This window comes from Dryobates pubescens, chromosome 2, assembly GCF_014839835.1.
Source record: "Dryobates pubescens isolate bDryPub1 chromosome 2, bDryPub1.pri, whole genome shotgun sequence".
Classification (NCBI taxonomy): domain Eukaryota; kingdom Metazoa; phylum Chordata; class Aves; order Piciformes; family Picidae; genus Dryobates; species Dryobates pubescens.
In genome coordinates this window covers 27,113,026-27,130,543 of record NC_071613.1, presented here as the reverse complement: position 1 = coordinate 27,130,543, position 17,518 = coordinate 27,113,026, and the positions used below count along the sequence as shown (strand labels likewise).

The 17,518-nt window shown below is 37.9% G+C and overlaps 1 protein-coding gene across 2 annotated transcripts in view; it reads right to left on the bottom strand.

Moving 5' to 3' along the window:
• BMPR2 (bone morphogenetic protein receptor type 2) overlaps positions 1-17,518 on the bottom strand; it is a 101,427-nt gene that overhangs the window by 15,269 nt on the left and 68,640 nt on the right. For both annotated transcript variants that reach the window (XM_009896493.2, XM_054172879.1), the window contains exons 4-6: positions 4,200-4,310; positions 3,575-3,666; positions 1,113-1,343 (exon numbers count right to left, since the gene is read on the bottom strand). In XM_009896493.2, the coding sequence (XP_009894795.2) occupies positions 1,113-1,343; positions 3,575-3,666; positions 4,200-4,310 (434 nt within the window). The remainder of the gene's footprint in view (positions 1-1,112; positions 1,344-3,574; positions 3,667-4,199; positions 4,311-17,518) is intronic.

Sequence of the window (17,518 nt, the reverse complement as noted above, 5' to 3'; positions counted from 1 at the left end):
CTTAAAAGTTTTAGTAAAGATACTCTCTATAAAATATTTGTGAAGTGCTTTCTTATTTTAAGTTTGTATATGTATTGAGATTGGTGCGCATTGAACTTTCACAGAAGTGCACAAAGAGAGCCTAAGACAGACTGTCATTACTCTAGTTCTCGATCTTTAGTTCTGTATCTCTTTGCTTCTTGAATAAGAAGCTTTTGTCCTACTATTCCCATAACAAATCAGGCTTCAGCCATCACCTTTACACACCAGAAGAAATACAACGTGAGCTCGCTTACTCGAGACCAAAAAGACCAAGTTCAAAATTGTTTAACTGAACAATTAAAAATTGTTTGCCATACATAAGCAAAATAACCTCAAACCCAAGATAAACTGTGATTTTTTTTTTTTCATTTTCATATATATATACCCCCCATATACATTACATTTGATGGTTTTTCATGAAAGCAATTGATATTATGCTGTGTATTTTTAAACCACTTTTGTTGTACACCCACTGAGGGTTAGAAACTCAAATCAATGAATTTCAGGGATGTAAGCATTCAGTTACCTAAGGAGATATGAAGATATGTTTCCAGGAAGTAAAGCTGCCTTCTTAAAACTTGTCCTACATCATCAGTATATGGTACAGCAAAATAAATATGATATGCCACAGAATTTTTAAAGAAGATAACAATATAAAAACCCAACATAATTTATAGTACCACAAACTTGTTTGAAAGTAACACAAAATCTGTTTCATTGTAAAAACCTGCATTTACAGCTACTGAGTGAGGTCATAGTGTCTTAATACTAAAAATAATAGATTTTAAACTTCTTAAGTAAACACACCTCCTCAAGCTCTGTACTTGAATATTGACTAAAAAAACTGCACCATAACCAAAAGCAAATACTACAGCTAAGAATCTGTAAGACTACATTTGGTAGCACTAACTGGGAAATCTTAAAGGGTATTACAGTAAGACATATTAAAATTGTAATTTATATGGATAATTTTTACATTACTGTGCAAGAAGTAGCAATGAAAATCACTGACGAATACTGAAGTACACCATTTTTATGTGGCTATTCTTAGAAATCGACATCAATCTGATTAATTTCCTGGAAGCACTTACATTGGGGTAATATTCCATCACCAATAAATATTCCATGCGGCCATCTGCAGTGAATCTCTCATCCCCCACAATGAAGTGAGCAATGTTGTCATGCTCCATCAGTGGAATCCTGTAGATGTTCTTCTCATTGACAAAGTTCTGACGGTTAGCAAAAGAAAATACTTTCACAGCAACTGGGCGTTCATCTAGGGAGCCTTTATACACTGCTCCATATCTTCCCCGACCAATCAACTGGAAAAAAAGTGCAAATAATAAGGTTCCCAAAATAACAAATGAGAACAAAATCTAAATTTTCACTCTACCAAGTTTGTACACCAACTCTTACACTGATGTGTGCTATAAAAAATAGTGAATATAGTGAATATTTTATATTGAAAACTGCAATTTGAATGTTGTCCTCAAAGCTGTTTTGGAGCTCTAAACCTCACCACAGGCCAATTTAGAGCTTACTAAATTGATCTGTAGTCTGAAAACCCAGCAAATAAATTATAAATAATCTATTCAAGACTTTTATATATAGAATCAATAAAATCCAATGCCTTTTGATGCTAATTATTTTATTAAACAGTAGCCCACTAAACTTCTATAGCTTTTATATCATCAATTAACTCCAGAGACCACAGACGTTAAGTTAAACATTTTAGGTTTAGGATAGCTTTATAAACTGTATCCTTCAGGTGAGCAGTTACAAGGTCTGCATTTGTAGTGCAAAATAAATAGGTAAACAGCTTTTAACAGAAAGGAGTAACTAATTCCTTACTATCTCTGAATCTGTATTCTAGCCTCCATTATGCTAGACGATCCTCACAGAACAGCTTTCCCTGTCTCCATGGAAACTAAAGAATGATGAGATCTCTGTTCAAAACCAAAACACTGGACCACCTTCAGGAAGTGCCCTGGTTTCTAAAGCTCAGAAAATTTTAACTACATAATTAAAGCACCTGTTCATCTCAAGTACAGAGGACCTAGACATGAAACTAAGGATTTAATGGACCAGTATATTTTTACTTTTTAAATATTTATAAATGGAGGAGGGATGAAAAGCAGAAGGGATTACGGAAGTAACACTCCTCAAGAAGATAAAATTGTCTAGCAGAAAAGTTTTCAACAATAGACAGATTTCTGTTTCTCAGTCTTTCCATAGATTGTAAAGTGTCAGTGAGTCACTTCAAGGTACAAACCTGGAAGGTATTCTACCCACAGAGATGTGGAAAGGCAAGCACAGGTTAAGATAAGCTGTTCTGCAACAGCCTGTGACTGAGAGCGAGGAGTCAGCTCCCTAGGATTTGAGGAAGACGACACCATAGCAGATCTTACCACCAAAAAAGTGGCTGGTTTTTCCAAGTCTGCAGATCAGTATGACTAATTTCATCTGGGGCTTTGCACACACTTCTGCAGTATGTATCCTCATACTCTAGTAAACTCTGTCTGAAGTACTTTATTGGCAGAAGGAACCCAGACTTTTGCAGACTAGTTTGCTGTCACCAACAGCCCAGACTACATACCATGTCTGCAGCCTGCATCTCTAATGGGCAAAACCAAGAAAAGTACCACGCTCTGAATCTGAATCATTCTACTGATTTATTTCCAGACAAAAGGGTTTAAAAATTCCCTAAGTTCCATCAAGCACACCAACTGAAAACGTAACATTTTTGCAGTTTTCTGATGATATATCTAATACCAAGCTGAGCAGAAAGTTCTGGTTGGCCTCAAGTTGCCATGGAGATCAGAGTGCCCCACTGTGAAGAATGACTATACATAAATGCACTACTACTACCAAAATATACTGCCCTATCTTCAGAAAATTCTGTATTTCAATAATGCACATTCCAATTTCTCCCATTACTTCACAATATTCAGTATTTTCTTAGAATAGAATAGAATAAACCAGGTTGGAAGAGACCTTCAAGATCATCGCGTCCAACCCATCAACCAATCCAACCCCCCTAAACAACTAACCCATGGCACCAAGCACCCCATCAAGTCTCCTCCTGAAAACCTCCAATGACGGCAACTCCACCACCTCCCTAGGCAGCCCATTCCAATGGGCAGTCACTCTCTCTGTATAGAACTTCTTCTTAACATCCAACCTAAACCTCCCCTGGTGCAGCCTGAGACTGTGTCCTCTTGTTCTGGTACTGGCTGCCTGGGAGAAGAGACCAACATCCGTCTGTCTACAATCTCCCTTCAGGTAGTTGTAGAGAGCAATAAGGTCACCCCCCCCGAGTCTCCTTTTCTCCAGGCTCTTCTTAAGGCAGAACATACACCAACCATATTACTAACAAAACTAGACAAGAATGTACAGCAGTGACCTTTCTCCTTTTAATTTCTTCTTTAAACTATGATTTAGAAAGCCGTACAGAGGCTGTCTTATATTTCTTTCTGTAATTGTACTTGGGAGGTGACAGAACCTCATTACACTGAATAAAAACGAAGATTAAGAATCCAAGTTGAACATTTACCTCCAACAACTTCAGATTATCCAGATCCAATGAGGGCTCTGATGCTGCTGCCTCCATCATGTTCATACTGTGCAAACCTTGTTTACGGTCTCCTGAGGGAGGGAATGGGGAGGGAATCAGGCAGATTCCTTTTTATGCCACACTACAAATGAAAACAATAGAACTTACCTGGGACTAGGCAGAAATACATACTGTAGGCAAGGACATAACAAGTAAAAAGGAATCCTGTAAAATCTTCTTGGAGTCAAAAAAAAAATAAAAATCAGCAGTGAAGGTGCTCATGGGTACAGACAAGGTTATCCACTACACCACTGTTCTGATAACTGAATGTCACTGTCAATAACTGTAAAGAATGTGCACAATCTCACTTAAGCTGTGTTGAGGAGTTGGTTGGGTTTGTTTTTTTTTTTTAAGAAAAATGGGTCCCAAAATGCCAACTAGAAGAAATCATAAAATCCTCTGGACTGTTGTGAAAGGATATAACTATAAAGTGTCAGAGAGGAGAAAGGGGAGCATTATATACAAACATATGAAAGGCACCAGCGAGAACATAGGCCATGAGTATAACTTTGAGAAGAGTCAAAGGAACAAGTTTAGAAAAACCCAAAGGATCATCAAACCTAACCTGCAAGCATCCTGTATCCAAAGTACAGAGCGGCAATCAGAACAGCCAGTACAGACACTGATGCCAGGGCAATAACTATCGTCTCATCTCGATGAAAAGAATGAGAAGAATCTGAAAAAAGACAAGATAAAGACTCTTTAATTGCAATTTTGAAAGAATCAGCACTATAAAACCGTAATTGTTATTACAACGAGGAAAAGAAATTGTGCCCTGGATTATAAGGCATTGCACTAAACTCTTTTGCTTCTTAAAATTGAGGAATGGCAAAAGATCTGAGAAGCTCAAACAGAGGTGAGTGCACATTCATCAGCAGCTTCTCCCAGTTCTCTGTTGCACCACAGAGAGTGGCACCAACAGCAAAAAGTGAATCTTCTTTCTACCTGGCAAAGTTCAGCCCAGCTATAAAGGGTCAGACTGATGCAGTCCTGCTCTGCTATCTGTGTCTTAGTCCTGCTTCCTGGCATGAATCTGGTTTGTAATCTTCAAAAGTTCATTTTTAACTTATTTTCCCCCAAATGAAAAATCTAAAAAAAAGTTTGCTAATAATGCTGTCAATCTGATCAGTACTGAATGCTTTGTGTTCAAGTACCTACAAGATACATTAGATACAAGTCCGTTCATGTGAGTATTTCAAAATACTTTTGGGTTTTGATTTGTTTTGTGTAAGCACTCAGGTAATTTGTAGCTACTTCTCACTCCTTAATTCACAAAAAGTCAGAGACATCTCCACAGACTGCAGCAATCAGAAAACCTGACTCAACAACAGAAAAATAAACAAAATCAAGGAAGTAGTCATACTGAGCCATTTTTGTCCAAATGTAAGTATCTTGCCTTTTTTCCCCCTCTGGATAAGAGGAAATAAAAATTCATGAAACTATCTGTTAGTGTCTCAAATGGTTAGCTTAATGCTTCTGCATGTCAGAAGCCAGTCTTTCTTCTTGCAGGCATGTAAAAATTCAGCCACTTCAGTATCAAAATGTATTAATGTATTAATGCAGCTACTCCTCTGATGTCAGAATCACTGGAATGTGGCAGTACAAGACCTCATTTACCTTGGCTTCAAAACCAAGTTTGGGAACTATGTTTAAACTTGCCTTATATATTGCTGAAAGTACCCCTTAGAAGACTGTAATAAGGCCTAGCTATGCAAAAACCACAGAACATAAAATACACACAAGGCTTAAATACTGGGTAAAATTTTAGGTGAGTCTGAGTTGTAATTTATCCCAGTCTACACTAGATGAATAAACTGACAAATTCACTTGAACCGAATTTAAAAGAAATTAAACATGATGCACTTGTTCCAGTTCCCAGTGTGCATAGGCAGAGAAGAACCCAGTAAGAAGTCAGAGCAATTTTAAAAGACAACATCTTCCATTTTAACATAACCATAATGGTTAGAGGACATAGCAAAAGGTTAGCAAAACAAAAATATCCATTTCAGCAGCGATAGAAGTATGTGGAAAATCACCCACCAAAAAATAACATACAACTCATATCTGATAAGGCCTTCAAATAAGAGCTTTTGATAATCACAACAACATCAAATTTGATCTTTTTCCATCAAAAGAAATGCCACCACTTCTGGTTTTGGTAAAATAAGTTACACAAAGAAAATAAACTATTACCACATACTGTGAAATAAGAGTTGCAACCTCCATAGCAAGGAGATTAGAAGATACACGGTACAGTTCTCATTGGCATTACTCAAAACATATACATGCATGTATTTCGTAGAACACATCAGAAAGAAATCTTAAGGCATACAAAGCTAATGAAACAGTACATAACTGTAAGAAGCTGAATTATTGCTAGGAGGGAAACCAACATTTTGACTTTCCTATTTCTGTGCATGGAATTTACATTTCATTGGCTTATCTTTTAGAATATGTATTCAGTGTGTGGGATTTGCATCAGCTGAAGACAGTGCTTCGCATGCACTGAGAAAATGCAGCTTTTGAGGGGTTGAACTTTTTGCCGTAATCTCAGTTGTATTTTCTTTGACCATGCAACTAAGCTGCAGCCATTTACAACCTTTCCATTGCTAAATATACAGTAATTGTTTCCACCACTGCTTGCCAAATGCTGTGTAATGTCTAAGTTTGAGTGCTCTACTTTTATTCTTCTTACAGTCAAAGGGTTAACAACATATCTCCATCATGAGGGCCCTCCTCTACACTGGAAAAGGATTTCCCTGTTCTCTCCCCTCATAGCATGGCCCAGGGCAAGGGCATCCTGAGGACCATGGATTATTTAGCAGCTCTGGCTGTACTGGCACACTTGCTCTTTCTCCTGTTAGAAGCTTCTGAATGGTGGCATTATGCAGGCTGGAGAGCTACTAGAAAAATCTCTAAATAACCACGTTTTGTGCCGAACAGAAGTAGAAAAACAAGCAGAGAAAAAGGATCATTGCTTTCTAGTTCCTTAATGGACCATCCCCTCCGAGGGCTTTTTCTCTCTAGTGGGCAGCCACGCAGCTTGCAAGGTAACCTCAACTTCCCTGGAATGTCTGCTTGGGTTTTGTTGGTGGTTTTGTTTGTTTGTGCAGTGTGTTGTTTGTTGGTTTGTTTTAATTATTATTATTTATTTGTTTTGTTTGTAAGTAGAGCTGTTTCTTAACAAATCTTAGGCTGGCTTATCTTGAATCAATTTTTAATTCTTACAAGCATTTTAAGAAAAAGTTGTCAACATTCCAACAGCCAAATCCAAATGAGTCCTACAGTGCAAGATACTAGTCTCAGGTTGCTGAGCAAACATTTGTAAATTTAATAAATATTAATTTCTTAACAAGGGTAACTGAACATCTCAATGGAGTGGTAATGTGCAGCTCAACACAGTAAGTAAAAGGCTGCATTACCAAGGCCAGTCATTTCCCAGCCAGGATAATTTAAATATCTTTTACTTGTAAATCTACATAAAAAGAAAGGCACAAACCCACAAAGAAACACAAACTTCCACAAAGAGTAGTATTTCTATCTGCCTTCTAACTGCTTTGTATGAGTAGTAACATGTGATGTTGTCAGATTATCAATCTTTCTTAAAAGTACATGTCACTTACAAACCCAGTTTTGAAACCTTCCAAAGCTTAACAAGACTCTCAGTAACGAACTCATTTTTTCAATCCATCTCCTTCTTTGGACATACTCATCTTTAGACTTTTACACCAGCAGCTGACTTGCCTTTAAATGCCTAGATGAGGAACACTAGCAGAAAACCAAAAAGGATCTCTCAAAGCATCTGCAGGGATTCATATTTCTTCTTTTATCTACTTCTAAGTAAAATAATAGCTATTTCATATATATGTACGCACATGAGCCATGTTTCTCTTGGTTATTATTTGGCGATGCACTTTACCTAATTCACCAAAAGGCATATCAGTTTGGGTCAATCAAAAATAATTCTTGACTTTTAAGCAAGTCACTTTTAAAAGAAGAATGTAAAATGTACACATACACAAATTTCTTTCCAATTTTCCTTCCATGAACATAGAGATGCCTGAAACGACCATGACTCCTGAAGATTAGGAAATTCAATATAAAGTTTATTTCCTATCAGTAGCTGCAGATGCATCAGAGAGCACAAACAACATATTCTGAAGTAAGATTTTGTTAGTCTAAACCTGTTAACAACCCTATCACCAAATCAGTGGGCTCTGCTTTTAAAGCTCATTTACAATTACAAGACACCTGCCCAACAGCTTCAGTATTTTTTGGTCATGTCATAGTGCAAGCTAACTTTAAACATACCTAACTACCACTTAACAATCACATTTGCGTTTTTGGGACAATTATGAATATCTGTGTATCACTTTAGTGACAAATACAAACTGAACAAAACCCAAACTGTCCCATACTTGCTTCAAATTTCAGAACAGGAACATTGGTATCTCAGGACTATATCCAAACAAAGGTATAGCATTAATAAAAAAAAAAGAAAAAGAAAATAAAAAGGCAATAGCATATGCTGAGCACAATTAGTGGCAGACTTGAGAAATCCAATGGTCAAGAAGCTGACTGGTGAGCCAAATTCTGCCTACAGTAGTAGATGGAAGATACCTTCAAATCTTCCTTGGGTTTACACTATTGTAACTGAAAACAGAGAGTAGCATAGTTTCTTGTTTCACTGCTATTTTTATGTGAGGATTTTATTTCCAACGTCCACTTAGGCTCCTCCCTCTGAAGCAAAGTCTGCTGAAACAAAAAAAAACCTAACAGAAACTGTTATAAGGCCCAAAACACCTTAAGAGCCAACTTCTCATGCCATATGGAAGGGAAAGGGAGAGCACCACTCACAAGGTTACAAATGCTTTAAGCAAGAGTATGAGTATGCCATGTAGAAGTAACCCAGAACAAACACACTTCTATCCTGAAACATTTCTACCAGTAATTCTGGTACTAGTCAAGCTTTTTTGGAAGTCCACCAATCCCATCATAAAGAAATACCACAGCAAGTAGTGTACAAGTTGTCAGAGGTTTTTAATAAGAAAAACAAAGAAAGCATGATGCATTAAAACACACAACCTACTTCTGTCTGGGGAGCAGCTAGTAACCAACAAGCCACTGCTCCCAGAAGCATCCTGACCTTGTAAAAATCTTGGGTTTGAGTTCCAAAGACCTAAGTACAACAGTTCCTGTGTAGGGAGAGAACTTTGTCAAAGGTACACAAAAATAACTGAGTGTGCATTTCAGAGCAAACTGTGAAGGGGAATGCTTTTAGTACTCTGTTAAAAGTGAGTCATCTGTCTGAACTCACCCCTGCACTTTGGATACTCCCTGCAGGCCCTTCTCCTACATTAGGGATTCATCTCTTCTCTTAGGCATCGATGCCATAATAGCTTCCAAACATTTACATAGTATCTTTGGTAAATTAATAGTTTTTTTAATTAAGCTTCCATATTCCCACACATCGAGGTTGTCTACTGCTGCCTTCCTAACTTTCCTCAGGAATGACAGAGCGAAGAATGTTGACAGTGCTTAATAGCATGAAGGGGAATAATATTTTTCCTTCAAATTAACTTTTCCACCATAAACACAAACATGTAGTAATAATTAATGCAGAAGTATTCCAATCTGTGTCTATGATTTGGGGGGGGGGGGAACCAAACAAAACCCCCCCAAAAAGAATATGTAAACATACAGGACTCTTCTGAGGCAGCCAGTAAGAGGATGCATGACTGCTGTTATCTTCCTTTCCTATCAGCAAATACTGCAAAACCTACAGACAGCTATCCCCTTATCCCACATAATTTTTTTCCACCAGATCTCTACATTGCTATTGAAGCTTTTCATTCCATTCTTAGAAATCTGTCTGCTTTTCATGTAAACAACTCACAGCTGTGTATCTGTTACCCAGTAGGGAATAATTCTAGAAAATATATGTGTGTATTTAAGTTTAGATAAACATTGCACACAAACATTCTAGAGAAATGTCCTATTAATCCTACATTAAAAATATCTTTTCAAATAATTACCTATATTCTCATTGAATTATGGTATCAATATATCAGAAACCACGTGGTCTTGCAGCTGAAAGGTACCAAAATATTAATATTTAAATTGCCATATTGCTAAGTAGTAATGTTAGTCTACAATAAGTCAAGAAGACATCACCCTTTAACCTTCACAGCACAACTGTAACATCTGATTCTTCAAAACAACTACAGCTGGATGGACTCTGATCAAAGTAAAATCACACGGAAACTCAAAGATCTGCCCATACAGATCACTTTAAAGTAAGCAGTCCTCATGCCATTCTACAGCTATTTCTTTGATGTGATACATTCAGTATGTTCATTGCCAATCTGTTGCAGAAGTTGCTTTTCCATTAAGGAATCTTAATGATATGGAGGATGAGAACAGAAGCACAAGGGAAACCTCATGGCTCAGTCACCAACTCACTACATGGGGGGCAATATGGCCTTCAGTGGCAGATGACTGCAAACGTGCTCTGCAGATTGTAAGAGAGACTTTAAATAGAATTAATTGTACTCACTTTTCAAGTTGGATTTCCTTCTGCAGTGCCCCTGAACAACTTTCATGACAGCAATAAGATCTCAGTCCTTTGGAAAAACTTAAAATGAGTAGTCTTTTCCAAGGGCCCACAGATCTCAATCACAATCTGTTTATCTGTTCCATCCACACATAGCTTGTATCAAATATGCTCTAGAAATCTTCCATAAGTGTAAAATAAGACCTCATCCCTTACTGCATGCTAGCAGCACTTCCCAAAACCAAAACACTTCATCAGGTCTTTTTTCTTCTCTTTTCTAGACAGTAATCAAAATCTCTTTCCAACTGATCACTACCTCATTCCTGATCCAGGGTACTGCAGCAATGAGTTCAGTCCTCATCAAGCTAGAGCAAATGACAAGAAAGTATCCAATACAAACACTAAAACTATTTTAAGTAAATCTTCAATTAATTCATTTCAGGGAAGAACATGGCTCTGAGCAACCTGATCTAGTGTGAGGTGTCCCTGCCCATGGCTGGGATGTTGGAAATAGATGATCCTGGAGGTCCCTTCCAACCCTAATGATTCTATGATAACATGTGAAAGAAACAATAAGAATCAGAGAATAAAGAAATATATTAGTAGCCTTTTAGATACTGTGGTGATAGGTCAGATTTTCATATACTGCAAACAAGAATCCAAATCACACAGCCTTCTGCACCAGTTTAAATGCATTTAAACCCACTTTTCAGTTAAGCTGGAACTACAAGGTTGGAATACCTTAAAGTCATGTTCTATAGACCTTTCCAGTGAACTTGAGCAGGAACTATTGTCAGTTTTCCGTTAAACCTATGCAGAGCTGAGAATGATGAAAGGAGGAAAACAGCATTTCCTAAATAACTTTTGCCATTCATATAAGCTTTTGAAGGTGCATGTTTTAAAACAATTGTTACCCTAACCCTGATTTACGTGCATGTACATTTGAAGTAAGGCTTCATCCTTACTAATGAAAGTAAAATTCATGTTCAAATTTTGGAATAAGACAGTATAAAATGTAAATGCCCGATACCTTTCAGTATGACACCTTCAATACTTAAACCAAAGTTAAGATAAGGAACACTGTTTCACACAGAATTTTTGAAGGCACTTAAATGCACAATATAGTTATCAAGAGGACCTCTATGGAAGACTGAGCACTTGTTACTCACGCACAATAGGATTTGTATTTTTCTGTGGGATATGGTGCAACATTCTTTAACAAAATAAGCCTGCCAACCAGGAACCCTAAAGCAATTTTCTTTCATAACTGAAAATGGATGTTTTCCCTGGACTTAAGCATAAATCCCTAGTTTCTAGTCTACTGGCTTAGATGAAGCAGAAAATTTGCACTTAGTTCCAGTCATTCCATTATTTGAAAGAAAGATTTAGACAGTCACCAATACGTTTCCACTTTGCATTTAGCATTATCATATTTGACCAATTTTTAACTTTTTCCATAAAATCTTATATACTTATTGTCATTAAGTGTCCTTTAAGACGTAACCTCTAACGTTTTTCTCCACATCAGAAGAGCTAAAAATGTTATTTCATTTTTGACATAATCACACTGATGTATGGAACTTGGGCTGCAAGAAAGCACCACACTCTCATGAGACTTTCAATAACATCATGACCGGGCAATGATGCTTCACAGATCCCATCTGCCTCCTTAGAAAATCCTTCAAAATATTCTACAGCTGGGGCTGTAAAATTTGTTTTCCATAACATGCTCCAGAGGAATCCTGCTACAGCTAGAAGTGAGGGAGTTTCAGCAGGAAAACCTCTCTTTAAAAAACCTGCTGTCAGAAAGCACCATTTGGGTTTCAGCTTTCTGCATTTGCTCTAGAAGAGGAGGGCTTCCTCATTGCCCCTGTGTCCAGGTAGAATCCCTTCTGGTGCCTCTGTCCTCTGCAAGGGCACTGGCTTCCAACAAGCACCTAATCAAGAGCCAGACTGTGGGTATTAGATTTGCCTTTTTTGTTTGTGATGAACAGAAGGCAGCCCTAATACACGAAACTCAAAAAATTAATCATGTGTGGTAATTTATTTGGCAGAGAAGTGGGTTATGCAATTCCTAACAGCTCTTTCCTTGATGACTTGATACAGAGAGGTAAACTGGCAGCCTGACACTTTTGTATACAAGTAATTCCTGAGCTGAAGCTGAAAAAAATAACCCAACAGCTTCTCCTTCTGCCTTTTCTTCTGTGAGTTTGGGCATTTTTAGTGTAAATTGTAACTTTACTGAACAGACCCCTATAATCATGATGTATGTAAAATGAATAGCAATTCAAAAACAACCTGAAAAATAAATTCTCTTTCTGAAGTTCCCCATATACTTGGTTACTACAGAGACTGTAGGCAAACTACCTATAGGTAAATTGCATTTGAGTATACCTCAAACTTACTTTCAAAAGCTCAATGCAAAGCAAATGTGGGCATTTAAATACGTATCGGGAACATCTTCTACACTGAAATAAAAGTCAGAAAAACTTTTTTAATAAAAAGGCTGAGGAAAAAAAAAGTACCTTATCCTCTTCTCTTGATCTTGCACCAACAGGACTTTCTCCTTACCACACTAAATGGTAATACCAGCTTTAACATAATAACACACTCTCCCCCACCCTCTGTAAAAACACTGGGTCAAAAAATGCACATGCTGCAATGGAAAAAAATACTTCAGAAAGTCTCTTTAAAGCTATTTTAAGCTATTTTAAAACTAACAGGCTCAATAGCTATTTCATGTTTGTAATCATCTCAGGCACTAAAAGTAGAGCCCAAAAGATATCAAAACACTGTGACACCTATTTGTATGTGGGTGATCAAACAAGGAGACCCCTCCAAACCTTCTCTAAAAGGCAGCTCTGATCCACGTGCCTGCATTTTCCTGTCTTCCAGACTCCCAAACCCCAGTAATGTCATGATCCCCTCGCTCCTACAAAGGTCTGTCCCACCCTTGCCAGCAGTTTCCTCAGTGGGAAGGCGACGCCAAGCCCATGCGGCGAAGGGTGCCCGGGCCTGCCCTAGCATGCGCTCGCTGGGTGCACCCCAGAGGAGTGGCGGGAGCCCGCGCCTGGCCACGCAGACAGCAGCCGTACAGAGAGCGCTGACGCTGCTCCTGTCTGCAGCGTTCTGCGCCGGGGGCACACGGGGATCTAAAGTCCAGTCAATAGAGCCGCACACCTCCAACTGAGGTTCAGGATTTTTTTTTTTTCCTGTCAAACTCTGCAACAGGCAATGAAAAATGAACTAATTTAATGGACCTGATTGTATGAGGGGCTTACTCCAAAACAATTTCCCTCACCACGCAACAAAATCTGAATTACAGCGCAATTTTAGGGAACTGACATCTTCAAGTAAAAACCCATGATAAATACAGATAGGGTGCAAATGAATTCTGGCAAAACCTTTTTTTCATACTTCTGGTTTATATCCTATTACTTCAGATTTCATGTCCTAAATCAGCTTAATACTTTAAACCTCGAGCATAGCAAATACTTTATTACTAAAACTTAGGTGTTCCTACTTTAATTCATTTTTCCATACTTTCAGTACAACTCAGTATATTCTATGTTCTTGTATGTAAAAGACTTTGAAATATTAAATTTGAAGGCATGTGCTACAGAGATGCAAGTTAAACCTGTTTGACATTTTAGAAACATTCATGGTTTTTAAAGATTGCATTTGTTTGGCCAATGCCAGTTCAAATAACACCCATGGTATTCCAAAAGGAATGCATCTGCTCCAGCTCTTCCTATCATTGTTCAGATGGACAAAGTCTAACACGAAAGCACATGCCCTATTTTCCCATTAATCCTCCCTCATACTCTCCTCTTTTTCCCAGCTGTCTTCTCTACATGGCCATATAATTTCTACTTTTTTAACAGGTTCTCCTTTTAGGATTTCAAAATTATTTTAAGTCCTTTACAACTTTAAGATAAGAATAATAATTTTCTTTCTCCATCTTCTAACATAATACTGGTTGGTTGTACCAGGTATTTCCCAGATGAAATCACTTTGTATGAACTGAGTGATGAAACAGAAAGTTTGGGCTAGCCAAAAATCCTTCTCCTATCTTGCTCCAGGTTCCCTGAGAAACACAGTGAACAGCATCTTCCCTTCTTTTCCTTGAGATCTTATGCACTCTCATTCAGGCAGCACCAGCATCTCTGTCTCTTTCTCACACCCCCTTTTCTTGTTCAGCTCCCATCCAGCACAGTGTCATCAGTGAAGACGCTGCCCTCCCTCTGCTGCAATCCACTGTGTCCATGCCAGCAAGAGCAGTTGAACCTCTCCTGGTTCCTGCTGAAAGCTGTCCCTCCTCAGCTAAGACACCTTAGCAAGGGCTATGTTCCTCTGTTCCTACCTTTGCTTAAAAGGAGATTCAGCAGGCTTCTGGGCAGGAAGAGCCTCCTTCTCAATTTACTTCACAAATATCAAGTACATCTATTTAGGGACACCCTTAAGCAGAAGGAAATTGAGGACAGAGATGGCTGAAGAAATCTGACAAACCCAATAGAGCAGTCAGGAGCAGACAAGAGGCACGGTGAGCAGTCAGTGAGGTGAGCAAGATATCGTCTCCACTGACACAGAGTTTCTCTTTCTGAGGCATCAGTTGGAATCACCTTCTCCTCACATGTAACTTCATCTTGTATGAGGACACACAAGTTCATATGTTATACATGTGCAAATGCTTTTTTTTTTCCCCCTAAAGGAAAGAACAATTTTCAAGAACTTGAAATACAAAGCAAAGAGAAACTCGGGTTCTGTTTCTGGTTCTGATATCAACAGCCTGATCTTAGGTAAGTTACTTTGTCTCTTTGTGCTTTATGTTAGCCAGTTATATAATGGCAAAACCAGCACCTTGCCTAACTTCAAAGGTTATTCTGATTATTTTAAAATAGCATGAAGATGAAAAAGGCAATAATGATAAACAGTAATCCTTAGTTTGCACTTATGCAAAATCCTTCTACAGATCTAAGTACTTGATTTCAGATAAAATACAGATGTTGTTTGATGTTCATTTCTTGCAGCACAAGCTCAAGCTTCCCAGGCCTCCTACTCCCAGGTGCCTGTTCCAGCCCAGCAGTGCCCTGACAGCTGTACTGTACAACTGTGGTTATGCTGAACAGGAAACTGGGTATGAAAGCCAATGGGAGAGACCATGAGAGGGGAGGCAGGATGATATCTAAGGCATCACTCTGCCAAAACAAATATACATCAGTCAAATATGGAGGCTGGTATCAAAGCTATCAATTTGTGTTACACTGTGGGTATATGAGAAATACAGCTGACTTCACCTGTAGAACATGTTCTGTCTGCCCTACAGTAACAAACTTGTTTCTAATCAGGATTAAACATTTCAACACAAATCTGAATAGGTTACAGTGAGACATTCATAATCCTGTGAAATTGATTTGCTAACGATGTTAGAATATGTACAACTGCTAGGTTAACTTCACAGACCAAATAAAACTTTTACATATTGAGTGATACCACTTCTGTAACTGTTCTACTTTAAACATATTGTTAAAGTAATAAAAAAATGTCTTAAATCAGTCCCTGAAGTTATCACAGCATTGGGTATTAGCTTCAGCTAGTTTAATGATGCTGTACAATTAAACTGCAAGACTGAGATAGGTACCTTCACAAAGCATTTATTTACATGAAGAATATAGAAATCAGAATGGGAAAAGCAGCCTTTAAAAAAATAAATACAAAGAAGGCTTCTGTCAATCTGATTTACTCAAATCCTGAGTGTACCATGAAATCCTGTTAAATGAATGGCAAAAATCCCAAGTCTCATTAAAGAAACAGAAAATTTTTTCATGAAACAACAGAATACAATTAAGCTGGAGACTGACTCCTTTCTGACAGGTGTTCCTGATTTAATGTGTCACAAAACAGAACTATTCATAGCCAGGGTTTTCAAATGACTCTTCTGGTTCCCAACCGGGCACCATCAAAGCATTTATAGGTTTCACTGAAGACACTGTGTATGCTTTTAATGCATACTTGTTTGGTCATCCAAAAATTGAGACATCCTCCATCAATTGTATTCTGAAATTTTTTGCCCATGAGTTTCATGCTACTTTTACAAGAAATCAGATTTAGGAACATGCAATTCTATATGCTCCATTAAAATGAAAATACATAACCAGGACACGAATAAGGCTTTACACGACTGCCAAATGAAAGGGAAGACTTCAATCAACTTTACATTTTCAGCATGCACTATGGGTTGGTGTTTGGGTTTATGCTTGCTTTCCTTGCTTATCCCTTGTAACAATTTGCAGGTAATCATATAAGTTATGCTTTTGAGCAGGTACTGTCCTAGCATTGTTGTCAGACAAGAGTTCTGCTTCTCAGTATTTCTTTTCAAAACAATTTCAGTGATGCTTAAAAAACACTTTCTGGAGAAGAAAATAAAACCTGCAGCTAACAGCACCTACCTGGTTACTATTTCATTTTATAGTAGTCTAGAACAAATGGAAAAGTCTATCTTCCAATCTCATTTCCAGGGCTCCAGCATAACACGGGCCAGTGTGGAAATAAAACACTAACATAACCCATTACAACTCTTACAAATACTTTAATGCAGTGAACAAATCCACTACATGCTTCTAGCATCACCGTAGCACTGAAGGTGCTATGCTGTTCACCAGGTCCTGCCTTAAGCAGAAACTGTCAATGGTGAAATGTGAGCATTTCAATTCTTACACACGTTCCTAGAAAAATCTCCACATTTACCAGTCTATGCTCACCTACCAACTTACTTGTAAGATACGATGACAATGTGCAGACATGAAATGAAGATGTCTTTGATGAACATTGAGGCGGTATATGAACGCAGCTAATTAAATATATAGTACTGCACTCCTCCCTACTAGAGGAAACTTCTGCTCCGCAACAAACATAAGATGTTGACCACACAGTCAGGCTCTTACTAAATGCTGGGCTCACCTCCACTCCCTGCTCTGTGTTGTCTACTATAGATTACAATGCTACACACTAGCTCAGTGTAGCATCAAGTTCAGTTGAGCGAAAGTGTTCAGACTGATGTCTTTGGTACCGTACTCACTTGGTCTATTCAGGAATATTCAGTGTAATTTACAATTCATGAGTTTTCCCCATTTGTAAAATTTCATTAGTATTGTCTTCATAACAAATATCTAACACCCCAAGACTATTATGAAAACTTTCTCACAGTAAATCTTGATGTTCTCTGTTGTAATTAAAATAATGGTATTTTTTGTAATACTCAGACATTTCACTGATCTGAACAAAACCAGGAAACAGAACGTTAACAATCTGAGCTATACAGTCAAATTAGT